The sequence below is a fragment of the Acomys russatus genome, chromosome 20 (assembly GCF_903995435.1).
Source record: "Acomys russatus chromosome 20, mAcoRus1.1, whole genome shotgun sequence".
Classification (NCBI taxonomy): Eukaryota; Metazoa; Chordata; class Mammalia; order Rodentia; family Muridae; genus Acomys; species Acomys russatus.
In genome coordinates, this window is record NC_067156.1 from 20,503,396 (window position 1) to 20,530,701 (window position 27,306).

Below are 27,306 nucleotides of genomic sequence, written 5' to 3' on the forward strand. Positions count from 1 at the left end.
AGAGGCCATGGAGGAGTAGTTTTTACAGACTTGCTTCTCAGGGCGTGCCCAACAATGACACCGCTCACAATGGACTGCACCCCCTCACAGGCTTGCCTACCAGATGGAGGCTTTTTCTCGCTGAGGCTTCTCTTCCCCATATAACTCTAGCTGATGTCAAATTGATAAAAATCCAGACAGGACAAGATAATCTGGACTTTGTTTTTTGGTGTGTGAGTGTGTGTGTGTGTGTGTGTGTGTGTGTGTACACGTGCGTGCGTGGACAAGATAATCTGGACTTTGTTTTTTGGGGTGCATATGTGTGTGTGTGTGTGTACACGTGCGTGCGTGCGTGCGTGTGTGCATGAATGCCTTAACTAACTTTTGCTTGGAAGTCAGAACAGTTTGCAGCACTTGGATCTCCTGCCATGCAGGTCCTAGCATAATGGTGACTCAGGTCATCAGGCTTGGTGGCAAGTGTAAATACAGTCATGCATAACCCAGGCAGGCTTCAAACAGCCAGGGGGTGACCTTGTGCTTTTGATCCTCCTACTTCCATGTCTGGAGTGCTGGGGAGATGGGCGTGCACCAGCACGCTTGGTTATGAATGTGGGGAGATGGTCGTGCACCAGCACACTTGGTTATGAGTGTGGGGAGATGGGCGTGCACCAGCACGCTTGGTTATAAGTGCTGGAGATCAAGCCATCTATTTCCCCAGGTTTTGATGCTTTTTTGAAATAGACTTTTGGGCCAGGCATAGTGGTGCATGCCTTTAATCCCAGCACTCAGGAGGCAGAGGCAGGTGGATGGATCACTGTGACTTTGAGGCCAACCTGGTCTACAAAGCGAGTCCAGGACCCTGTCTCAAAAAACCAAAGAAAGAAAGAGTTTTGTTTAGCTAACTTCCAAAGTCCCAGTGTAGCCAAGGACAGCCGTGAGCCCTGTTCCTGCCTTCACTTCCCATCTGCTAGGGTCACGGGCATTTGTCACTGTGCCCAGCTGCTTAGGCTTAATTTGTTTGGATGGATGGATGGATGGATGGATGGATGGACGGACGGACTGATTAATCTTGAGCCTTGTGATTGCTGGCCAAAAGCTATAAAATTAAGCTATCCAAATTTTGATCATCACATTATTTTATTTGTATGTATTTTACATGTCTATTAGGATATACATACTTAAAAATAAGGGGGAAACAACATTAAATGTCCAGTCATGGTTCAAATTTCTACTGATTTTTGATATCACAAATTTTGTTTTGTGTTGTTTAAATCAATGTCAGCTTTTGTTTGTTTATTTTGTTGTTATTTGGGGTGTCTTAGAGACAGTCTCTGTAGCTCTGGGCTGGCCTTGACACTCCTCTGGCTTCAGTCTCCCAGGGCTCAAGCTACAAGTGTATGCTACCACACCCGACTGTCTTTGGGGGTTGAGGGCAGAGACAGGGTTTCTCTGTGCAGCTCTTGTTGTCTGGACTCTCTGCAGACCAGGCTGGCCTTGAACTCACAAAGGTCACCTGCCTCTGCCTCCTGAGTGCTGGGATTAAAGCCATGCACCACCAACTGCCCGCTGCACTCAGCTTTCATAAAGTTGGTTTATTAGAGAAATTTCGTCTTTTGATCCTCATTATGGATTTTTCTCAGAGGCCATCACTATTACATAAAGGCCATAAATTTGGTGGCTTAAAACAACAGAATGTATTACCTGACAGTTGTAGTCTCCCATGGGTGTTGGCGGTTTTTGGGGTGTGTGTTCATCTCTCCGTCCTGCTCCTCGTTTGCATCCCTTGGCCAGTGAATACAGCACTCTAGTCTTTGCATATTGAATGGCCTTCTCTTCGTGTCTGTGTCTCAATTCCCACTCTTCCTTTTTTTTTTTTTTTTATTTATTATTTTTATTTATGTATACAGTGTTTTGCCTGCATGTACACCTGATCGCCAGAAGAGGGCACCAGATCTCATTATAGATGGTTGTGAGCCACCATGTAGTTGCTGGGAATTGAACTCAGGACCTTTGGAAGAGCAGCCAGTGCTCTTAACCTCTGAGCCATCTCTCCAGCCCCCCACTCTCCTTTCTGTTCTAAAGCACTAACAAGTACATTTAAGAAAGACTCTGAGCTTACAGTGATTTTACTCAGGGTGGGTTGGTTTTTTTTGTTTTAATTGCACTTTCAAAGACCTATTCACACTTGCCTGGAGATACAGCTCAATGGTTAAGAGCACTGACTGCTCTTTCTGGGGACTTGGGTTCAATTCCTAGCTCCCACCTGGTGACTCACAGCCATATGTAAATCCAGTTCCAGGAGGTCTGATGGCCTCTTCTGGTCTCCACGGGCACCAGGCATGTATGTAATACACAGATATACATGCAAGCAAAGCACCGTATGCTAAGCCTACACCAAGACCCCACTCTCAAGTAAAGTTAGATGTACATGTAGAAATATCTAAGGCGTACACATAATCTTTATTCCACCTACTGGTTCCGTGTGTTCTTTCCTGTGTGTTTCATGAAAGTCATTACTTGTCTAAAAGTTTGGCCAGGGCCAGAGAGATGACTCAGCATGACTGGTGACCGTCATGCCATCCTTGGAGCAAACTCACATGTGCAGTGCACACACACAATGGAGGGTTTTTTGGTTGGTTGGTTGGTTGGTTGGTTTGGTCTGGTTGGATTTGGTTTTTCGAGACAGGGTTTCTCTGTGTAGCCTTGGCTGTCCTAGACTCACTTTGTAGACCAGGCTGGCCTCGAACTCACAGTGATCCACCTGCCTCTGCCTCCCGAGTGCTGGGATTAAAGGCGTGCACCACCACCATCTAGCCACAATAGAGCATCTTTAAGCCACGATGGTATACAAATTAAAAGTTTGTGTAGCTTCAAATTACTCTATATTTATTGCGTTTTCCCAGATAAATACTACAGCAGGAGGCAGGGTGGCTGGTGGTCCTCCTTCTTGAGATGTTAGCAGCTCAGTGAACAGGCGCGGGTAGGGTGTGTTCTAGTTGCAGCCGTTGTTCCTCATCCGCACTTGGGCCACCACTGTTTTCACACTAAAGGTATTAAGGTCACTTTTGCCATCCGTACCACTGAAGCCAAGGATATATTCTCAACCAGAACCTTACGTGACCTGTTGTACAGCACAGTAGCTTTCTGGTTCCTCCATGGTCAGCTTCTTCACGAGGCTTCCAAACATTTGCTCTCACCTCTCTCGGCATTTGCAGCATGATAGTTACTGTGCGCACCTTAAAATGGGTTTTAATAATAACAAGAGATAGAAAGGAGCTGTCACATGCTGGAAGAGGCTCACAGTCACTGTGTGGTTGCCCTTTGGAGTTTATAGCAGGAAGTGAGTAGGAACAGGGAAGGAACTTGGCTGCGTTTACTTAAAAGCCATGTAGCTTAGTGTGATGACACACATCTGTAACCCCATTTCTCAGAAGGTTAAGACAGGAGGATCCGCAGTTCAAGGCCAACCTGAACTGCATAACAAGACTGCATCAAGAAGAAAAAAAAACTGGGGGGGGCGGGGTGGGGGCGTGCAGCTAAAACATAATTGATGGGTGTAATGCCGTACACATGTAATCCCATTATTCAGGAAGACAAAGCAGGGGAGTCAAAGCAAATCTGAGGCTAACCCGTTCTACATAGTGAGCCCAGGCCAGCCATGGGTCCATACCTTGTCTCACACATAAAGAAACAACAACAAAAAGCTTTGTCACTGTTATGTTTTTATTTTAGTAGATTTGCTGGGCAAATGAATCTTGGAGTACTATTGTCTGGGTTCGTTTCGTTTCTTTCAGAATGGCAGTCCGGAAAACTCTGCTCCCTCCTCAGCCTCCTGATGGGGCTAGCCCTCGAGTAGAAAGCATGCGGAGTGCATCCGGGTCACCTAGGCCTGCAGGGTGAGCTCTTAATGTTATTGGGACTCTTAGTTTAAATGCACATCACTGTGAGCAAAGAGTTTAATGTGACCAACTTCACATGGGTTTTGGTTTCTTGGTACTTCTCTCCGTAGTGGCTTTTCCAGCTCCATGCCCTGGACATCTTCTCAGTCTCTCCACTTACCATGTATACTGTTTATAAATTGAGCACGCTCCTAATAGCTAACAGCTACCTTAGAGCATTCTGCATACCTAAATGAAATGTTTAAGCACGTAACACGGAGCCTGCCCTTCTTACATCCAGTTGTTGCATTTTTAATTGGTGTCATGGAACACAAAAGATGGCTGTCAGTAAACTGCCTGCTTCGCAAACACCTGAGTTCTGACCCCTCAGCAACCACAGAAGAGCCAGGCACTGAGTGACAGAGACAGCTGGACCCCTGAATAAATAATAACGTGCAGCTAGAGAGACTGCTCACTGCCTAAAAGCTCATGCTGCTCTTGCAGCAGGGTGTGCGTTTGGCTCTCAGTACCCACATGAGGTAGCTCACAACCAACTGTAACCTGAGGTGGGTCCAAATAGCATCTCTACTCTACGGCATACCGCACAGAAGCAAACACGGCCACATAAGTAAAACTAAAAGCACAGGGTAGCTGAGCACTAAGGAGGCAGAGGCAGGTAGATCTCTATAAGTTAAAAGCTAGTTGCTTTACATAACAAGTTCCAGGCCAGCCAAGGTGACACAGTGAGACCCTGTCTCAAACAAATAAAACAAAACCAAAAGCGGCAAGGGGTAGGCGGATGTCTCAGCAGTTAAGCCCTCTCTGCCTGCCCCGCTTGCAGAGGACCCAGGCTCAGTCCCCAGCATCCACATGGTGCTTCATGTCCATCTGTAACTCCAGTTCCAGGGGAGCCAATGCCCTCCTCGGGCTTCTTTGGAGACTCAGTAGGCAGTCATATGGTACATTTACTTACATGCTGGCAAATGCTTATATACACAAAATATTTTAAGTAAAAATGTCTGTAAGAAAGACGGCAAATCATGGCCTCCTCATACACATGTGCTTGTGCCCATGCTGTCACATATATATATGTGCACCCTATACCTAGACCACATACAAAATGGCATCATAAGCCAGATATGGTGAAACACACCTTAATCCCAACACTCAAGGAGAATCCTCACCTTACATAATTCCAAAAGTAATGATAAATTATGGAAAAATAATCAGACAAAATAAAAATATTTAAAATATGAGAGAAAATCAAGTACACTTCCATAATCATTTTCGTCCATGAGTTTTAGACCAGTCTGGGCAACCTAGTCAGACGATATTATTTGGGGTGGGGTGATAGGTACAGCCTAGTAGTTGAAAGCTTGCCTGATATAAATGAAGCTCTGAGTTTGGCGCCCCAAATCTCTCAAAAGTTAATAAAACCTTAAAAATAAAAAAAGGCAAGTTCAAGCCAAGCATGGTGGCACAGGCCTTTAATCCTAGCACTGAGGAGGCAGAGGCAAGTGGATCAGGATCACTGAGTTTGAAGCCAGCCTGGTCTACAAAGCAAGTCCAGGACAGCCAGAGGCTACACAGAGAGACCTTGTCTCAAAAACAACAACAAAAAACAAACAAAAACAGAAAAACCAGGCAAGTTCAGCCAGGGGGATCAGTGAGGAAAAATGTTTGCCGTCAGGCCTGATGACCCACACAGCAGAGAGACAATTGATTCTTGCCAGTTGTCCTTGGCCCCTCTATGTGCACCATGACACTCGTGTGTGACACAGTCTTCCATAATAATAAATGATGGTTCTCGAGAAATGACTCAGCAGTTAAGAGTACTTGCTATTCTACCAGAAGTCAATTTTGCTTCCTGCAATCACCAGTTCCAAGGAACCTGACACACACATACACGTATGCACAAATAAAAAATACATAGATCTCAGCCAGGCGTGGTGTTGCACACCTTTAATCCCAGCACTGGGAAGACATAGACAGGCGGATCTCTGAATTCAAGGCCAGCCAAATCTACAAAGCAAGTCCAGGGCAGCCAAGACTACACAGGGAAACCCTGTCTGATAAAACAAAACAAAACAAAAAAGGATAAATCTATTAAAAAAAAAAAAAAACTAAAATAAAGTAAAAGCAAATAAATTAAAATTTTTTAATGAAAAATTAGAAATATCTTTTGTATGTATTTGTGTCTATGTGTTTAAAGTATAAAGTCAGAATCATCCTGTTCCCCACCCATTCCCCAGCCTCACTCCCACCATAACGTAGATTGGGAACACTTTCAGTAATCGTGCTTCTGCGCCTTTTTTAGTTTATGCAAGAAGACAAGTTGATTTTTAGCTGGGGTCTTGATATGTTTCCAGGCTGGTCTTCAATGTGTGGGTTCGAGGTTCCCTCCTACCTTAGCCTCCCAAGGAGCTGGGCCACACATGTCCACTGCCTCACAGAGAAGTTTTGTAGGTTTTTTAAAACCAAAGTTATCTAATTAGATTGTTGGATAGTCTGTACTTTTTATTTACTCTAATAGTAACTTGCCATGTTGCTGTTTTTAGATATGCTTCTTAAACCTCATTTAGTAAGAAAATTTATAGATGCCTTCTGTCAAGTATCATTTTAGCATCTGGAGACATAGACTAACTAAAATAGATATGCTTATGTTCCCTCACCCTTATTTCTCTTATATGTGAAAGACATGAAGACCGTATCCCTCTCCCCCCACAGATAAAACACCAGAGTGAAATGGAGACAGAAGTGGTAGAATGAATAGTGATTCACAGATTCCTAGGTTCCTAGAGCAGAAATTTTAATGAGTAAAAAATAATGCATACATGCTTCCTGGTGTTGAATGTGTCAGGAAGAGGAAAAAGCAGGGACCAAGACTAACAGTTGTCACTGTGATCTTTGTGCAAGATTATAAAAATGTCCACCATGCAAGATGAAACAGTACAAAATGATTTTCAGCAGTTAAAGAGAGTGCTTGGGGCTAGGTAGCTGGGTCTGTCCCTGTGAAGCTTGTCACACAGGCATGAACACCTGACTTTGATCCCCAATGTCCACATAAAAGCCAAGAGTGGTGCTACATCTGTGTAATCCAGCACTGAGGAGGCAGAGACAGAAAGATCCCTGGGGTTTGCTGTGCCAAAGCAGTACAGGCCAGATTCAGTGAGAGACTTGTCTAGAAAAATAAGGAAGAAACACCTAAAATCGACCCCTGGCTTCCATGTGCATGTTTGTACATATGCAAGTGCAACCCAGCAGATGTGCACGCAGACACACACACACAGAGGCATGTAACTCAGGAATAAAGCACTTGGTTAGCAGATTTGAGATCTTGTGTGTGACCCCCAGTGCTACAAAAATTAAAAGTTAAGTCTTTGAAAATACTAAATTAATCCCAGCACTTGGGAGGCAGAAGCAGGCGGATCGCTGTGAGTTCAAGGCCAACCTGGTCTACAAAGCAAGTCCAGGATAGTCAAGGCTACATAGAGAAACCCTGTCTCGAAAAACCAAAATGAAAGAAAATACTAAAAACTGTTTTGTCAATTATAGTATGTACGGAAATACAGTGTGGTTTGAAACAGTAGACACAGCAGTTGAAGTAGTCCAAGCCAAAGCTTGCCTCCACGTTGTCACTTGTGACAGAGAGCAAGAGTTGTCCTAAGCCTTGGCAAGTGACCCTCAAACAGAATCTACTCTTAACTGGTTTTCTATTTTAAATACTGTGAACTATTTCTAAATCCACTTAGTGGGGAGATTTTTGCAAGCATCACTTCTAGAAAATAGCTTGGATTTATCAAAATTGCTTGCCTTCCCTGCTGCTTGAACTTTGTGCACAGTTCAGTCTCACCTGTGCTGCTGGCTCACTGACTGGAGCCCAGTCATAGGCATGCTGACTCTAAACTGATAGTCAGCCTCTACTCACAGTAAAAAGGCTGCTTCATTTTCCTTGTACCTACTATTTCCTTGCATGTGTCCGTGCGTGCGTGCGTGCGTGCGTGCGTGCGTGCGCGCTTGTATGCATGCATGCCATGTGCACGTGGTGTCTCCTTCTACCTTATTTTTAGACGGGGTCTGCTTTTTTACTGCTGTGTGTGCCAGGCTTGTTGTCTCTCAGACTTGCAGGACTTCTCCTGTCTCCGTAGGAGAGCTTGGACTCCGTAGTTGAGTGTTAAATGTCCACTTTACATGAGTCCTAGGGAATCTGAACGCAGGTCCTCACACTTGCACCAAGCCATCTTCCACGGCATAACTGTTTCTTCAAATTGCTGCTGCTAACTCTAACATTCTTGAGGCCATAAATTCAGTCTCTACTATTGGCACAAAACAGGAAAAAAAAAAACCAGTTGCCCCTTCAAAACCTAAGCAACTAGAAAAGCATAATATCCTATAATCCCACCTCGTGGAAGCTAAGGCAGGATAATTGCCATAAATTCTAGGATAGCCAGAGCTCCCAAGAATGCTGTCTCAAAAATTAAAACAAGGAGCTGGGCATGGCGGCGCACACCTGTAATCCCAGCACTCGGGAGGCAGAGGCAGGTGGATCTCTGGAGGTTCGAGGCCAGCCTGGCCTACAAAGTGAGCCCAGGACAGCCAAGGCTACACAGAGAAACTCTGTCTCAAAAAAAAACTAAATAAATAAATAACATTTTAAAGCCTTTGGATGTTTTCTAGTTAAAATAGAAATCCATTAGCACATTAAAGCATAGGGCTTGCATGATCTGGCTTCATTGTGTTTAGTTTATGAGTTGCATATCAAAGGCCTCATTTAAACTAGGAGAACAACCTGATGTTTTTTTAAGAGATTTCATTAACTCTGGGCATATAGTTTAGTGGTTGAGCATTTGACTAGTATGTGTGAGATCTCCCAACACTATTCACAAAAACATAATAAATTAATAAATAAGTTATTCCAGCTACTGTACTTTTAGTAAATTGTAAGAAAGCAGGAGTGACATAGAAGTACCGCTGGGCACTAGGCTCCACAATTCTGTATTTGATCACTTTTCTATAATGGTCTCCATCTGTTGTAACAAAAACTCTCCTTGATTTTGATGCAGAGTGAGAGCTACATTTATCATTAGGTAAAAAACTAAATATTTTAGGCTAATTAGGGATTATGCGCTTTAACAAAGTGGCAGTTGTAGATTTTACATTCCTCTCTGTGATCCAGACTAAGTACATTTTGACATGTGGTGCATGGTTTGGGTTAGAGTTCATTTCTTTATCTATGATAGTCCAATTGTTTTTTACCTATGGTGCCAAAGTAGGTAAACAGTTACAGTTTAGCGAAATTTTTACCAAATAACAATAATTTTGAGAATCTGGGTTCATTCCCAGCACCCACACAGTGGCTCACAACCATCTTAGCCTCCAGTTCCTGGGGATCCACAACCTCTTCTGGCCTCCATGGGCACCAGGCATCCGATTGGTGCACAGACTACATGTGGGCAAAACAGCCATACATATAAAATAAAATTAAAAAAAAAAAACTTTGAACAAAAAGTGTTGCATGATTAAGTTGTAACACGGAAAGGTTAGGATATATGTGTATATTTTGTTATGTGTGTTAGTACAGACACGTGCATGCCACATTGTATGTACTTGAATGTTAGAGGACAGCCTTGGGTGCCCTGTCTTTGCCTTCTGTGTTTGAGACAGGATTTCTTCCTTGTTCCGGTGTACGCCATGTTAGTTGACTCAGGAGCTTCCAGGGAGGCTCCCGTCTCTGCTTCTCACTGTAGGAGGGCAGAGGTTATATAGCTGGACATTAGGGCTTTATTTGGGTTCTAGGGATCTGAACTTGATTCCTCAAACCTGTACAGCCAGCACTTTACATGCTGAGCCATCTCCACTGCTCCCTTTGTTTTCCTCCCTTGCTTTTAAAATAGTCTCACTATGTAGTCCAGGCCAACCTTAGACTCACAGTTTTCCTGCCTCAGACTCGCCAGTGCTTCGGTTACAGACCAGTCAGCAGTGCCCAGCGGGGTACACACTTTGGAGTGTATTTATATGCAACTGGCAATTGATCCTAGTGCCTTGAGCACTCTCCTTTTATATCTTTTGGAACTTTGCCACTTGTGAAATTTTTTCTTTATAAAAATTAGGCATGGCCAAGTGTGGTAGCACACACCTTTAATTCCAGCACTCAGGAGGCAGAGGTAGGGGGATCACTATGAGTTCCAGGCCAACCTGGTCTACAAAGAGAGTCCAGGACAGCCAAAGCTACCCAGAGAAATGCTGCCTCGGGAAAAAAAAAAAAAAAATTTTTTTTTTTTTTTTAAATTAAAAAAATCAGGCCCCAGCACTCAGGAGGCAGAGGCAGGTGGATTACTGTGAGTTCGAGGCCAGCCTGGTCTACAGAGCAAGTCCAGGGCAGCCAAGGCTACACAGAGAAAAACCCTGTCTCAAAAAAACAAACAAACAAAAAACAAAAAGAAAACATAAAACTCAAGCACCTATGATATGTGAATATGACTATGGCTTAAAAGGAAGAAAACTCCCTTTTTTGAGGCACATGCCTTTAATTCCAGCACTTGGGAAGCAGAGGCAGGAACAGTTGTGAGTTGGAGATCAGGCAGATAGTGAGATCCTGTCTCAAAGAAGAAAAAGTTACAACAACAACATACATACTAAAAATTCATAGTTCGTGTACAGCAATATGACTTCGGGTGATATCTTTTTGAATGTTCGTTGTTTCTTAATTAAATTTAATTATTACGTATAAAATTTGAAAGGATGGGAAATAAAATTGTTGCTTGTTTTGGGTTTTTTTTCCCCTAGTTTGTTTTTGTAGTGTTAGAGATTGAACCTGAGGCCTTTAACATGGTAACAAGCACTTTAGCACTCAACTGTATTCCCAGGCTTATAACATGGGCTATTTCAAAAACCTGAATTCTGAACTGGGGTATAGCTCAGTGCTACAACATGTGTTTAGCATGCCAAAAGCCCTGTATTTAGTCCCTGGCACTGAAGTAAATAAGGAGCTGGTTTTCTTTCAAAGGTAACTTGAAGATGTACATCTAAAATTAAAGAATAGAACGTCAGTTGTGTGTGCTCTATAAAAAGAAGTAAATGCTCCTCCTTCAAGATGCGTCAAGGTCAGATGGTTTTGTCACATTGACACATAATGCTCTCTTTCTGTGTTTCAGTGCCAAACCTAAATCCGAAGTGCATGTGTCCATAGCCACTCCAGTCACGGTGTCCTTGGAGACCATATCTAATCAAAATGCCGAACAGCCCACCATCGCAGTCCCACCAACTGCCCAGCAGCCTCCACCAAGCATCCCAAGCATGGTTGCAGCAGCCAGCCCTCCATCCCAGCCAGCCCTCTCTCTCTCCACCATTCCTGGAGCGGTCCCTGTCAGTCCACCCATCACCACCATTGCCGCGGCACCAGCACCATCAGCCCCTGTGGGTGGCGGTCTCTCCACTGTCCTGGGTACTCCTGGTCCTGAGATCAAAGTAAAAGAAGAAGTAGAACCAGTGGACATCACTAGGCCTGTTTCCAGTAAGTTCATTCCTAGCCCACTGGTAGCCATCTCATCACTAGTTCTCTCTTGTGACTGTCAGCCTGGAAACCCACCTCGGGTGCCAAGGCTACTCTGGAACTTTCCAGTGTGTGCCATACCTGTCTTTTCTTCCTATCTAAGAAACGAAAGTCTACATTTGAAAAATAGTGCTTTTTATTACCTACATGTGTGGGTACACATGTCCCACACCACTCATGAGTGCCAGAGAACACCTTGTGGGAGTCACTTCTCTTCAGCCTGTGGGACCCAGGGACCTAACTCAGGTCACCAGGCTTGCCTGCACCACAGGCCCATCCCACAGACCCCTTGAGAGCTAAAGGCATTTCTCTGCCCTTTTATAATCTTAATTCCTAGCTATAATCATAAATTTCCCCATGTGTGTCTTTCAGTATAGCTTCCTTGTGCTGATTAAGCAAATATTATTTAAAAGGATTTAAAACTGAGTCTAGCTAAATATTGTTCATTTGAAACATGTCCCCTTGGTTGTTTTATTATGTAATAAAATATGATTTATGGGGGTTTTGTTTTGTTTTTGATTTTTTGAGACTGGGTTTCTCTTGTACTCCTGGCTGTCCTGGACTCACTTTGTAGACCAGGCTGACCTCCCTCACAGAGATCCACCTGCCTCTGCCTCCCAAGTGCCGGGATTAAAGGTGTGCACCACCATGCCTGGCTTTTAAAAATACTCTCTTCATACTAAACATGGTTAGTAAAGTCTTTGGGGGGAGTGCGAGGGTTGTTGTTTTTGTTTTTTACAGGGTTTTGTTTTTTGAGACAGGGTTTCTCTGCTTGTCAGTCCTGGACTCACTTTGCAGAGCAGGCTAGCCTCGAACTCACAGAGCTCTGTGTGCCTCTGCCTCGCCCAGTGCTGGGATTACAGGCGTGCGCCACCATGAACTGTTGAGTATCCCTTTCCTCTTCCTCTCAACTCAGGGTTTCCAGTATGTGAGCGTCTAGTCAGCTTTTTGTTTTCTTATTTTTATTTTCTGTGTGTGGATGCTTTGGTTGCATTCCTGTCTGTGCACCGTGTACCTGGAAGGCCAGGAAGGGGCATCAGATCCTCTGGAACTGTTATGAGAGGGATGTGGGTGCTGGGAATTGAACTCAGGTCCTCTGGAAGAACAGCTAGTGCTCTTAACCACTGAGCCAACTTTCCAGCCCTAAAAGTTCAGTCACTTTAAAGGTTTTCTTTATTTTTGTTTTAGCTTTTTCAAGGCAGGGTTTCTTTGTGTAACCTGGCTATCCTGGATTCACTTTGTAGACCAGGCTGCCTCGAACTCACAAAGATCTCCTTCCTGTCTCTGCCTCCTAAAGGCTGGGATTAAAGGCATGGGCCACCACATTCTGCTAAAGGTTTTCTTTGTTGTTGTGGGGGGTTTTTTGAGTTTCTTTGTTGTTGGTTTGGTTTGGTTTTAGTCTGTTTGTTTTGGGGTGTATGCGTGTGTGTGTGTGTGTGTGTGTGTGTGTTAAATATTTTATTATGGGATCATGTGTTTGTTGACTACTTACTGTAATTTTTTAATCAGTGTATATATAACATTACGAAATAGAAAATCTGGTGTGGGAGTCAAATATTTTTGTGCTCAGCTATGCTACCTGCCTGTGGGGGGGAAAGGCCTCTGTTTGCCTGTGGTTGTGCTGTCTATTAGAGCTTTTCAAACTTACTGTTCAGCCAGGTAACATAACACCTATAATCTCAGGACTCAGAGCTTAAAGCAGGAGGATTGCCGTGAGTTTAAGGCTAGCCTGGGTTACAGAGTGCAACTCCATTTAAAAAAAAAAAAAAAAAAGCAAACAATAGCACCTGATAGTTATTGACTTTTCCTTCTTTTATTATAATCCCATGGATTTTTTTTTTTTCCTTCAACACTGCCATTGACAGATGTTATGGATAACACTGAGGGGAAATAAAACGGTCTCAATTCTGTTGCCTGGTTGTTGGCACATTTGCATAGACTCTGCCACCTGTCTGTGACAAGAGGCCAGTGGTAGTCCTGCATCAACCTGTCAGGCTCTGAGAATTATTCTCAGACCAGTAGCACAGCTTGATCAAACAAATGCGTCACCACCCGCTTATGTGTAGTGTGCTTATAAGCTAGTGAAAGGGATGAAGTGTAAAAAGACACAATGAATGCTGGAGATAGTTTATTCACGTGTGTCCTGAGGAAGGCAAAACAGGTCCCAGAAGTGGTCACTAGGGCTGAATACCTGAGAGAAAGAGTTTGAAGGAGGATTTGCTTTGACACATGAGTTCAGAGGGTTCATCCATAATAGCAGGGAGGGTGTAGCACAGCTTATGTCATGGCGGCCAGGAAACAACATGCCTGCCTTAATGAGTTTTTTTCCTTTCCCTCCTTTTTTTTCCATCCTGGCCCGCCAGCTGATGGGATAGTGCCATCCATATCCAGGCAAATCTTACCTCTTAGTCAACCCTCCCTGCTTCCTGGCTTCTATGAGGTGAGCAAGTCTATATCACCATACTCCTGGGCTATAGCCTAGAAACAGTGGAGCCAGCCATAGGCTAAAATTATGAGTTAAAATAAGATTCATGGGGTGAAAGTGTGGCTTAGAGGTAGAGCATTTTGTTTAATGTGCACTAGGCCCTCGGGGTCTGTACCCACACCACCAATAACAACAACAAGAAGAAAATACATTTCTTTTCTTTTCCCCTTGGGTGTTTTGTCATAGCAGTGAATACCCAACATGAGAACTTAGGAGCCTCGTGGGGCTGGAGAAATGCTCAGCTGGTAGCGGTGCTTCCTGCCTGTCCCGATGACCTAAATTCAGTCACCCAAACCCACATGGTAGTAAGAGAAAACTGACTCCCAAAAGTCTTCCTCTGTTCTTCATATGTGCCCTGGCACATGTACACACAAACAAATAAGTGTAACTTGAAATTGGAAGGAAAGGAGCTGGAGAGATGGCTCAGAGGTTAAAAACACTGCCTGTTCTTCCAAAGGTCCTGAGTTCAATTCCCAGCAACCACATGATGACTCACAGCCATCTATAATGAGATCTGGTGGCCTCTTCTGATGTGCAGGTGTACATGCAGGCAAAATACTGTATATTTAATAAAGGAATAAATAAAAATTAAAAAAAGAAAGAAAGAAATTGGAAGGAAAAAAAAGCTTCATTCTGGAGGTGACCTTTGCGTCACGTGAGAGAGCTGAAGTGCTGGCCCTCCTGGGACCTGGCACACAAGCCCTCCAGGCGTAGAGAGCAGTAAGAGTAAAAGCATGGCACAGGAGTGTGCAGGTGAGCTTAAGTCTGGTGAAGAGAAAGGTAGTTAGAGCCAAGTGAGTGCTGAGTGATGCCTCTTGAACTCTGTAGCCAAGACTGGCTCTGCAGTCCCACCCTCCTGCCTTCGCTTCTCCAGTGCTCTGATCACATACACCACATCCAAGCTAGATTCCCTTCTCCTTACTATGTAGCCCTGGGTAGCCTCAAATTCACCATCCTCCTGCCTCAGATTGCCACATCTGAGGTTAGAGATATGTTCTACAATGTCTAGCATTATGTGGTTTTTAGGCTTTTACTTTTGGGATGGTCACACTGTGACCCCAGGTAGCCTTAAACCACTGTTTAAGGATGATCTTGACTTTCCTGGTCCTCTCACCTCTCATCTCCCAAATGCTGGGGTGACCAGCATACATCACTAAACGTGGGTTTTGTTGTTGTTTCGTTTTGTTGTGTGTGTGTGTTGTTTAGGGGAATTCAACCCTGGCCTTCTTGCATGGTAGGCAAGCACCCTAGCAACTGAGTAATGTCTCCAGCCCTTAGTTTGTTGTTTTGAAGTGTCTCAACCATAACTCAGCTGGTCTTAAATTCGTTTACCTGTCTCAGCCTTCTAAGCACTAGCATTATAGGGTGTATGCCCAGCCCAAGCAATACCTTTGAGAGCTTTGTAATAAAGAAGGGTGGGAGTTACCCACACGAGACACCGGGGAATGCCCCTCAATGGAGGTCAGATCAGCAGTACTCTATTGCTAGCAGGCTCATGCCAGAAAGGCCTGTGGACCGAGAGAGAGTCGGGGGAGGGTGATTATAGACCCAGACCAGTTTATGAAAACTATTTGTTTCATGTTGTAAAACACTGAACGTCAGAAGCTGCAGGTGCAGCTGAATGAAATGGTTCACGCAGTAGGGTTTGCTGAGTGTGGGCTGGGGAGCAGGTGGGTGAGGCAGAAGATGGGGTCGGCTCACTTGGGAAAGAGTCAAAGCACTGACTCGCTACACAGGGCTTATATTGGGCCCTTAGGAACATAAATTTAACAGCTGTTTGTAGTCTGGCAAAGTTTAATAACCAGTTAATTAAGCAACGCTCAATCATTAGGCCTAGGAGGGTGACCTGAGGAGCCGCGGGGGCCTGTGAGTAAGGCGGATTACAAGTAAACCAGGGATTGGTGTCCTCTTTCTCAGCAGTTAACAGATGTGGGCCCTGTCTTTACTGAATTGTGAGGCTCTATTTATTACAAGGGCCAGCTGTTATTTGGATGCATACCCGGGCACAGCTCATTACAGTCCAGGTTGCTTAATCCTCTCTTGTTGCTTTCTTTACTTGGGTGTGGTGGATCCACAGGATGACACTTGCAACTTGGCATTTAAATTCGTATCTGACTTAGGCTATTTAAAACTCCTGTGGGGACTCCTTACACTATCAGTGATTGACTCCTTGGCCCTGGGATTAGTTTTTTGCTAAGAAGATTGCAATTGAAAGCCAAAGTAAAGGACATGGCCACTTGAGCTACCCTGCAGGTCTCGTACTAGTCAGGTGGCAGGCGTACGGACCTGGTTCCGCTTTTCACAGCATGCCTGTACATCAGTTCAGGGGATAGTGAGTGCGGAGCTAATAGCTGCTTGCCTTTGTTGTTGAGACAGTAAGGATGTGGTTCAGACTATTTAAGACTCTCCACTGGGCAAGGGAGTCCATCACTCTGCCATGTGACACACGAGTAATTCATCTGCCCTGTAGATGAGGAGAGGTGCTCCTGGCTGGACTGGCCTGCACAGCCAGAGACAGGAGCAGCAGACTCTGGCAAGCCTTATTTCCCCATGCATCTTTACCCTGTAAAGGCTAGCATGCAATTTATTCTTGGAGTCAGTGTCCTGTCCAAAGGAAATGAACTTGCGCTTAGGGGTGCCCAGCCCTAAAAGCATATGACCCTTACCGCCCCTCCCCCCCACCAGCTCCCGAGACAGGGTCTCTCTGTGTAGCCTTTGGCTATCGTGGACTCGCTTTTTGTAGACCAGGCTGTCCACGAACTCACAGCGATCCGCCTGCCTCTGCCTCCCGAGTACTCAGATGAAAGGCGTGCACCACCAGGCCCGGCTCCATAACCATTTTTAGTAGACCTGATTTTGAATATTACGTTAAACAAACTTCAAGTTTATTTTTAAGCTTCTTTTGAGTTGCTTCCTTTAGGCTTAACTTCAACAACATATGTAGAGATTGCCTTAATTACCTTTATTTATTAAGTATACAGTATTTTGCCTGCATATAGGCTGGAAGAGGGCACCAAATCTCACTATAGATGGTTATGAGCCACCATGTAGTGCCTGGGAATTGAACTCAGGACCTCTGAAAGAGCAACCAGTGCCCTTAACCTCTGTGCTATCTCCCAGCCCCAGAGTTATTTATTATAATTAGCATTAATTTGATATTTTCAGCATCCAGCAGAATTTAGCTAATAATAATGTTGGGTTTGTTTTTGAGAGATTTAGACAGAGGGTCCCTTTTATCCTTTTCATGTATGAGTATCTCATTATTTTTATTGTAATACCTTTATACCATAAAATAAATATTATTAGCCTCTGTTGGAAATAGTTTACCTCAGCTGCTCTGAAGTGTACATTGCCTTCTTCCCAGTCTTTTCTTGGGCCTGACCCAACAAGGCCGTTGAAGGAAACTTTGAGAACATCTGAAGTGGTTTGGTTGGTTGGTTTGGTTTTGGTTGTTTATTTTGCTTTGTAAACAAAGACAAGTGTATCCATGCTTGGTGGTACAGAAACAAAGGCAGACCACAGCACAGGGCACAGTGATCCCAAGGACAGAAAGAGTGTTTTATCTCAGAGGAGGCAGGCTTGGAATTCAGTAGGAAGAACCACCATGGCTTCTGTCTCCAGTCCCCAGTCAAGTAGCACAGGTAAAGGACACTCATGCACAAACCTCTGGCCACTCAGAGGTGGGGACCTGGCAAGGCTACAAGGATGCCTGGGGCCTCAGCACAGGTAAAGAGTGGACAAGACTCATCTCCTTTTGCCTATACACACTGCAGCTCTTCTTGAGCTCCTCCAGCCAGACAGAAAAATTAAAACCTACCTCTTAGTTCATAACAGTACCAGAATTACAGTTAGGAAGTAGCAACAAAATCATTTTATGGTGGGGTGGCGGTCCCACGGCTTGAGGAACTATGTCAAAGACAGCGTTAAGAAGGTTGAGGACCACTGTCACAGGGAGGATTAGAAGGACTTGACCAGTTTTGATGTTGGGAAACACAGTCTTTCTAGGATCCAGGACTCCGGTATGAAAGTCATGGGGCCCTGGAATATCTCAGGGACCATCTCAGATGTCACAATCCACTGAGCAGGGGAGACCCAGAACAAGCCTGAGCCCCTTGCAAGGCAGAATTCTCACTAGGGCCTCCAAATATTGTTTCTACGCAAGATAGAGAATGCCACTCTCCCAGCACTCGGGAGGCAGAGGCAGACAGATTGCTGTGAGTTCAAGGCCAGCCTGGTCTACAAAATGAGTCCAGGGCAGCCAAGGCTACACAAAGAAACCCTGTTGGGGGGGGTCAAAGGGGGAGAGAGAGCGGGGGGGGGGGGAGAGGAGAGGAGAGGTGGGGGCGAGGGAGAATATGCCTCTCGAAGTCTTTTATTTGCTCATATAGAGAGGTTCATGCCAAGAAAGGCTCTCAACTCAAGGAAAGGCCAGGTAGGGTTTATAAGCCAGAAACAACAATCACATCACACCAGAAGCAGGCCAGGGTTTGAACAAAGTTTCAAAACTGTCAGTGCAGTTGATTAAAAGCATTTGTTTTATGTTGTAAAACAATGGCCCTCCAGAAGCTGCAGGTTCAGCTGAATGAGAGAGTGCTGCCCGGCAGGATGTGTTCAGCAGGGACTGGGGAGCAGTTGGGTGAAGCATGAAATTAAGTTAGCTAGAACTAGGACAAAATAGAGGTACTTTAGGCAATTCTGAGGTAAAGGGATGATATCAAGAGGGAGGTTTTGGGTTTTGTGGGGCTAAGAATTACTTCAAGACCTGCAATGTATGTGCCAGGCAGCATTCTACCACTGAGCCATGCCTTCATTCTAAGCTGTTTTGGATGAAGAAAGTGGTAACGGTTGCTTTGACCTCATTTCTTTGTGTATGTAATGGGGCAGTAAATCCTCACAGGAAGGTGTAGCGGAGGAAAAGGTTGAATTTGTTGGCCACAAAGCAGAGGACATTGCAGGGTTTGGGAAACAAAATACACTCTTTATCCACCATAGTGACTAGTTGGACCCTGGTTACAGCAGCCTCAGAATGCCTGGATGCCTGAGGGAGAAGCAAAGCCCGGCAGTAGGAAGCCTTCGTTGTAGCCTTCCTTCCCAAAGCAAAGCCTTCCCAATGAGTGTACACTTGGGACCTGCAGTTGATTGAAGTTAAGCAGCTCCTGAGATACTGGCATGGCATTTTCCTGTAGGCCTTAGCATTTGTTTGTTTATTTGTTTGTTTGCCTTTAGATTTATAAAAATAAAACTTTTTTTAACGAAACAGAATTGGAGCTTATTAAAATATTTTAACATAGTCTTAAATATCAGATTAATAGAGACTAGCTTAGAAAAAAAAAAGGTTGTGTACTATACCCAGGTGTGGATGTAGGATTCTGAAGAGTGTGTCTGTCGTGTTTAAGTGGCTTCACCATAACTTTAAAGTTTTAAGAGCCCAAGTTATGTGAGAAGGTTTCTAAGGGACCTAAATGTTCTGATATTCCTTACATGGGATAACAGCTGGTAAGATAAAATCCCTTGACCCAGGGAGTTAAACTAGGTTTGGCTTGGTTTTTAGCCCCTCCCACCCACCCACCCCACACACAGGAGCTCACTACATGGCTCTAGCTGTCTTAGAACTTACTAAGATCCGCCTGCCTCCACCTCTCAAGTGCTGGGATTAAAGGTGTGCATCACCCCCGGCAAAGATCCATTTTCTATAACTTCTTTGCCTTTTGAATGGGGGGAGGAAGGGACACAGACCATACATATTCAAAGGAAAATCTCAATCTGTCTGATCTAAGGGAGAGATCAGAAGGCTTTAACTTGGATAATGGAGGGTCTTTCTGTGCTAATCTGAGCATCTAACCACATAAACAGTATTGCCAGTGGCTGATCCTAGCTTTAACCTGTTAAGATATAGCAAGGCTTCTCATCCATGAGATTCCTGAGAACAGTATGTTACTAATTGGCTAAATCACGAAAGCTTAAGACAGGTATGGTGAAGCCAGGCAGTGGTGGCGCACACCTTTAATCCCGGCCCTCAGGAGGCAGAGGCAGGCAGATCTCTGAGTTCGAGACCAGCCTAGTCTACAGGGTGAGTTCCAGGACAGCCAGGGCTACACAGAGAAACCCTGTCTCAAAAAACAAGCAAACAAAAAGACAGGTATGGTGGTACATGCCCTTAGTCTTAGCACTCAGGAGACTCTTGAGTTTAAGCTATCCTGCTCTATATAGAGACTTAAAAGCCAACCAGGGCTACACAGTGAGACCCTGTTTATTGGTTTTGGTTGGTTTTGTTTGTTTGTTTGGGGGGGGTGTGTGTGTGTGGGTGTGTGTTTACATGCAGAGAGAGAGGTGAATGGATGAATGGTGGCAAAACTCCAAAGAATAGTTTAAAGAAAGAATCCAATGATGAAGTATACTAAAAGGAAAACAGTGTCAAGTTGTGTTGCATTGACTGTGCACCATAGCAACAGTACCTAGAAGGGAAATAGTGAAGCAAGCCAAAATGCAAAGGAAGATTGCTAGGGCTGCTAGATATGTGATTGGAAGAAATCATTGCTCAGGGGCGCAAAGAAATCCAGCCAGGTGGCTCCCTGCCTATAGTGCCAGCTCCTCTGTATAAAGAAGAAATAAATTACTCTTTCAATAGTTTGCAGGCATAAATGGCTTTGTCCTAATGATATTCTTGAGCCTGGGGTGAATCGAAGGGTTCTATTCTAGGAAATCACCTGTTAGGTTCTTTCAGCCTGGTGGAGGAGGCCTGTCCAGCCAGCAGTGTTTCAGAGATTGCCTGAAGCAGTTGGCCTTTGTTGGAAGAAATGGAAAAGAGAGAAGGAATTGTCACCATGCAGACAGGAGATAGAAAATTGAGATCTTGCTGGGCAGTGATAGCGCATGCCTTTAATCCCAGCACTTGGGAGGCAGAGGCAGGCGGATCGCTGTGAGTTCAAGGCCAGCCTGGTCTACAAAATGAGTCCAGGGCAGCCAGGACTACACAGGGAAATCCTGTCTCGAAAAACCAAGAAAAAAGAAAATTGGGATCTTGTAGTCATTTCCTGATGATAGCAAAGAGTGGATAGAGATGTTAGGAGGTAGAAAATGTAAAATAATCCTCCCAGCACGGATGGCTGTGAGTACACATGGCACGCAAGGCCAGGTAGCGTTGGTGGTCGTTTCTCTGTGCATTCATCTGTGTACATACTGAGGAGTTGGGGATCCAGACTTCTTACGGTTGTGCTGAGTGAGATGAAGCAAGAAGACGAGGCTGAAGTAAAGGAGGCAAGTGTGAGGTTAAATGTGGTGGCGGTGAAGATCACATAGCACTCATGAGAGGGTGCTACTGGCAGGAGCTCCTAGCGAGGCCTGGGGCTTGCTGGAAGCCACTGCTCAGAGGCAGTATCTGGAGATACAGTGCTAAATGCTGGTGGTTAAGATAGACTTGCAGTTATTAGTGACAGCGGTATAGGGTGTGGCTGATAGAGGGGAGCGACAGTTGCAGTTTGTATACAGTCTATTCTAGTTCAGACTAGTGTTGACATCCTTCCTCCAAAGGCTTTTTGTCAGTACATGGTGCCCAATGGACAGTAAGAAGCAGTTCACAAACCCTGCCTCACCTAGAGCATGTGCCATACTGTCTGACCATAAGAAACCTCGGTACTTGCTAGCCTTCCAAGCATCTTCATAATTCTGGAAGTTGAGTGAAGCCTTCCATAGTTTGGGTTCTCATTGGTGTGTGTGCTCCATCCCCAACAGCAGTCCCTCCACTGGCTACCAACACTGTGTCTCCATCTCTTGCTTTGCTGGCAAGCAACCTGTCCATGCCTACAAGTGACCTACCACCTGGTGCCTCCCCAAGGAAAAAGCCCCGAAAGCAGCAGCACGTGATCTCAACAGAAGAAGGGGACATGATGGAGACAAACAGCACAGACGATGAAAAGTCCACTGCCAAAAGTCTTTTGGTAAAGGCTGAGAAACGGAAATCTCCTCCCAAAGAGTATATTGGTAAGGCCACTCAGGCTAGCTGTCTCCTGGCCTTTCCCACCCAAATCAGAAGCCCATCTCAGAGCACCACTTTCACTTGCCTCTCATTCGCTGGAATTGGACTTCGAGGATTATTGAAAATATATAACATGCCGTTTAATGTCTTCTTGTTTTCTCTCTTGAATAGATGAAGAAGGTGTGAGATATGTCCCAGTGCGACCAAGACCTCCCATTACTTTGCTCCGTCACTACCGGAACCCCTGGAAAGCTGCTTACCACCACTTTCAGAGGTACAGTGACGTCCGGGTCAAAGGTTAGTTTCCTCAGAAACATCTAGTACTAATCACTTAATGGTATAACATGTAAGCTGTATTGTAATCACAAAAGTACCAGAATTGGGGGCTGGAGAGATGGCTCAGCAGTTAAGAGCACTGTCTGTTCTTCTAGAGGTCCTGAGTTCAATCCTCAGCAACCACATGGTGGCTCACAACCATCTATAATATGATCTGATGCCCTCTTCTGGCCTGCAAGTGTACATGCAGATAAAACACTCAAATTAAATAAATCTTTAAAAAAACAAAACCAAAATATCAGAATCACGGTTCCCTAAATTTCAACAAAAATACACAAAATCCAGTGAGTATAACAATGGAAAAGGCTTTGCCTCTAGAAAGCTTTGTGTTTATTGGAACCTCAGTGACATGGATAAGGAGCAGCATTAAAGACGCAGGCAGCACCTCCCAGCCTACGAAGAGATCTTTCAATCAACACATAGTGGAACATGTAGAGTGACCTAGGGGAGGCTGGAGACATGACTCAGTGGCTAAGAGCACTAGTTGCAGCTGGGTGTGATGTCACACACCTTTAATCCCAGCACTAGGGAGGCAGAGGCAGGTGGATCTCTGTGAGTTTGAGGCCAGGCTGGTCTACAGAGCGAGTCCAGGACAGCCAGGGTTGTTACACAGAGAATGCTACAATGCTGAAATGATCTGTGTGTCTCAAAAAAACAAAAGAAAAATAGACACTGTTGGCTTTTGTAAAGATCCCAGTTACTTCTCAGCACCTATGTGGTGTCTCACAACTACATAACAAGATAACTTCAGTTACAGGAAATCCAGTGTCCTCTCCTGGGCTCCGTAGACACAGGAACGCATGTGGTACATAAACATAAAGTAAAAATAAATTTTAAAAAAAAGGACTGCTGCAGGGTAAACACTTGTTATTTTGTTTTGTTGGTGAACTTTTACTGTGACTTTTTTTGGGGGTTTTTTTGTTTGTTTGTTTGTTTGTTTGTTTTTATGGTTTTTTGAGACAAGGTTTCTCTGTGTAATGGCCCTGGCTGTCCTGGACTCACTTAGTAGACTAGACTGGCCTTGAACTCACACCCACCTGCCTGCCTCTGCTTCCCAAGTGCTGGGAGTAAAGGCATGCGCCTCCACCACCTCGCTTACTATGACGTTTTCTAATGATTTTTTTTTTTTTTTTTTTAATGTGCATTGGTGTTTTGGCTGCACATGCGTTGGTGTGTGGATGTCAGATCTCCTGAAACTGAACTTGCTGCCATTTAGGTGCTGGAACTGGACCTGGGTCTCTGGAAAAACAGCCAGTGCTCCTGACTACTGGGCCATCTCTCCAGCCCTAGTATGACATTCAATAAACCCACATTCAATTAAAGTGATCGATAACTTTGAAATACTGCTACTTTGGTGGTCTTTGAAGTATCATTCATCTCCAGTATAATAAATACATAGAGAACTGTGCATTTCCACAAAATAGGACGTTGTTCTTTGTTTTCATAAAATCAACTTGGGAACGTCTATAATAGTTTTCTTGGCCCCATAATGAGTCTGGTTTGAACAACTTACTGACTTATGACAAATCAGGGGTGTCTTTAAAAAAAAAATCTAGTGTTTTAAGTAAGTTTCTGGTTTTGTATCAGGCCACAGTCACAGCTATGTAATGCACATGCCGTGGTCTGACGTGATTACCACAACTCCCAAACTGCCACTGGCTGGGCACCAAGTGTTGAAATACTTGAGGCCTGAGAGCTGAGGCCTGGTGGAGTGCTTGTGCAGCATGCACTAGACACGGGTCAGTCTCCAGCGCTGCAGAAAACCCAGGGTGGTAGGTGCCCCGTGCCTACAAGGCTGGGACAGATGGATTTGTATATTGGAGCTGTGCTAATGATGCAGATTAATGGCTAATTGTATAGTATGTACAAGGTCCTGGGTAAAAACTAAACTTTTATTGTTTGAAACACTACCCTGCTGTATATCCCAGACTAGCCTGGAACCTGTGATCTTTGTGTCTCAGCCTTTCCGGATTGGGATTTCAGGTATGGGCCAGTGCATGCGGGAGGACAGCACATAAAGCCACATGCCTGTCACCCCAGTGCCCAAGCTGAGAAAGACTGAATTAGCAGCCAGCCTGGGCTTCTAGGAAGTTCTAGAGAAGCCTGGGGAGCATATAGCTCAGCTGGTAGAATACTTGCCCACCCCGCAAGAATGCCTAGGCTGCTCAGTTCCTGGCACCACATAAAACCAGGCAGAGTGGCACACACCTGCAATCCCAGGACTCAGGAAACAGTGGCAGAGGACCAAGAGTTAACTACCCAGCATGTCAAACCTGCTGAGTAATATTGGTGGCTTTTGTGTTTTGTTTTGTTTTGATTTGATTTTGGAGGTAGAAGCTTGTTATTGACCCTTATTCTCCTGATTCAAATGCAGATTTATGTAAAGTGTTTGAGGAGAGAAATTCTGATAAGATAATGATAAGCTTATCTGATAAAATAATGATTTTGCTTTATAACATATGAAATATACTTACTGTTAATCCGTTTGTGGATTCAGAGGAGAAGAAAGCGATGCTACAAGAAATAGCAAATCAGAAAGGAGTGTCCTGCCGTGCTCAAGGCTGGAAAGTCCACCTCTGTGCTGCACAGTTACTACAACTGGTAAGTACAGATCTGTCAGTTGTGTCATGCCAAAAAGGCAGCCCAATAGGAAGCCAGCCTGGCCTGGCACAGCCCTGGGTTTGATTCCCAAAACTGCTAAAGTGGGATGAGAAACGTACACAGCCCTGTGACCCCTGTGTGAGGATTATAATTATTTCTTTGTTTGTTTAGCTAATAGAGGTAAGTTAGAGGACAACGCTGGCAGAGGATTGATCTCTCCTACCATGCAGGTCCTAGGGCATCCAACTCAGATCGTGATGCTTGAAGCAAGTGTGTGTACTCACTGAGCCCTCTGTGCAGGCCTGAAGTTTAGTTCTGATGCTCAGATCCAGAATATGTGCAAGTTCTGTAGTGTAAGCCGTGACATCAAAGCGGATATTGCATGTCAGGACATAGGAAACGAGGGGAGCCTTAAGTGGCCTTCTCATGAGCCTCTTCTCCCTACTACTCCGCTTCCTCAAAGAAGGTTCGGTAACCAAGCGGCCCCCTCCCCATGGGCCACCACAGTTTGCCTCTCACCACTAATAGGCTTCAGGCGTAAGTGACCTACTAGCTCCTAGTAAGGCACAGACCCTGCCATCCTTCTTTAGAAAATGGGCAGGAATCCTCCACAAAGCCTGCCTCCCACAGTCCCTGCTCCTTCACTCTGTTCCCGAGAGCCTCCTTGTTGGCCCCGTATGGCACATTGTGTCATCTTCTCCTGGATGAAGAATGCGTGCATGAATATGAACTGTATCCATTATCGTCTGTTTATCCAGCTTATATGACTCGCCTTCTCTACCCCACCCCACCCCCACCCTCCATTTCTACAACCCTGGGACAGGAATCTCACCATCTGAGCAAAGGAAAAGTAGCCACAGTAGCCTCAAAAGAGGCTAGTGTTATCAGCTGGACATGGTGGCGCATGCCTGTAATCCCAGCACTCAGGGTTGCAGAGGCAGGCGGATTTCTGAGTCCACACCTAGAAAGATAGTATATATTTGTGAGGCTCAGGTAGAACGGCTTTTATGTTAGAGGCCAGCCTGAGCTACCTAGGAAGGTCCTATCTAAAGAAAAGGGTAGCTGGGCAGTGGTGGCGCACGCCTTTAATCCCAACACTCGGTACACAGAGGCAGGTGGATCGCTGAGTTCGTGGCCAGCCTGGTCTACAAAGTGAGTCCAAGACAGCCAAGGCTACACAGAGAAACCCTGACATATGTGAAACTGTCTCTTTCTCTTTTAACACCATTTGTATTGTCGCTAGGATTAAATTAATAAAATTATATTTCTGTAAGAATGATAGTTATTTTTAGGAGGATTATGGGTTCGGTTGCCTTTGAGGATGGAGTGTGAACTGTGGCTGCTGTAACAGAATGTGAAGTGTATATTGGTTCACTCGGTCATAGCTTGTGTCTGTTAGTGCTGTGCTCCTGCAAGCAAGGTCTTCACCACCAAAGCACCCTTACAGCAGCTCAGAGTGTTCCCGGCAGCTTCTCTTGCTTTGAGATTGACACAGAAAGGTGTCTGTGAAGTCACAGGGTTTCCCTCTTTGTATGTTGCAGACAAATCTAGAACATGATGTGTATGAAAGACTTACCAACCTACAGGAAGGGATTATCCCAAAGAAAAAAGCAGCAACTGATGACGACTTGCATCGAATAAATGAGCTGATACAGGTGTGATGCGTCCTCAGCCTTCGGGCTGCCCACTTGCTCATGACAGCATCCTTCCCAGTGAGCCTGTGACCTCCCCACCACAGGAATCTTATTTATTCATAATTTTTTATTTTTGAAATTGTGTTTTAATTACAACTTTTCGGTCTTCCTTTTCCTCTGTCCAAACTCTGCCATATCCTTCCCCACTACAAGAGTGTCTTCTGTACAGACTTGTTTGCTTCAGTGTGCATTACTACGAGGAGCTTAGGCGTTCTTTTCTAATTTACTTTATTATTTATTTATTCATGTTTGTGCATGCGCACGCATGTCTATATACAGCTTCCCTTTGTCTTTTACCGTGTGTGTGTGTGTGTGTGTGTGCGCTAACATGTGTGTACAAGCATACCTGCGTACCACACATGTCTGCAGAGACCAGAAGAGGGTGATAGGCCCCTTGGGCTGGAGTTACAAAGAGTTATGACCCACCTGACATGACTGGGAACCAAATTCAGTTCCTCATAAAGAACAGCAAGCACTTGTAGCCGCTGAACAGTCTCTCCAGCCACTTTTTTCATTTTTTTCTTTATTTTAATTTTTGTCTCCCTCCCACTGATCCTTTCTTTCCAATTAGTATCCTTTCTATATTAATCTTTTTCATTCAGTGACCTCTTGAGTTTCATTAGAGTTGTTTATAAGGAGCATAGGTGGGTGTTTACCAAAATATGTGCACCTTACTAGTGAGCCTATGACCTCCCCAGCCACAGGTTTCTAGTCAGGTTTACAATGCAGTATGGATTCTGTGCTGTGAGAGCACCACAGGTGCAGTCACAGGCAGTTCTTTGCCACTGTTGTATCATTAGGCTCAC

At 44.7% G+C, this 27,306-nt stretch overlaps 1 protein-coding gene across 2 annotated transcripts in view; it reads left to right on the forward strand.

Moving 5' to 3' along the window:
• Positions 1 to 27,306, forward strand: part of Sap130 (Sin3A associated protein 130) — a 75,980-nt gene that overhangs the window by 47,425 nt on the left and 1,249 nt on the right. For both annotated transcript variants that reach the window (XM_051163282.1, XM_051163281.1), the window contains exons 15-20: positions 3,774 to 3,875; positions 11,012 to 11,370; positions 21,626 to 21,874; positions 22,041 to 22,166; positions 24,703 to 24,806; positions 26,348 to 26,461. In XM_051163282.1, the coding sequence (XP_051019239.1) occupies positions 3,774 to 3,875; positions 11,012 to 11,370; positions 21,626 to 21,874; positions 22,041 to 22,166; positions 24,703 to 24,806; positions 26,348 to 26,461 (1,054 nt within the window). The remainder of the gene's footprint in view (positions 1 to 3,773; positions 3,876 to 11,011; positions 11,371 to 21,625; positions 21,875 to 22,040; positions 22,167 to 24,702; positions 24,807 to 26,347; positions 26,462 to 27,306) is intronic.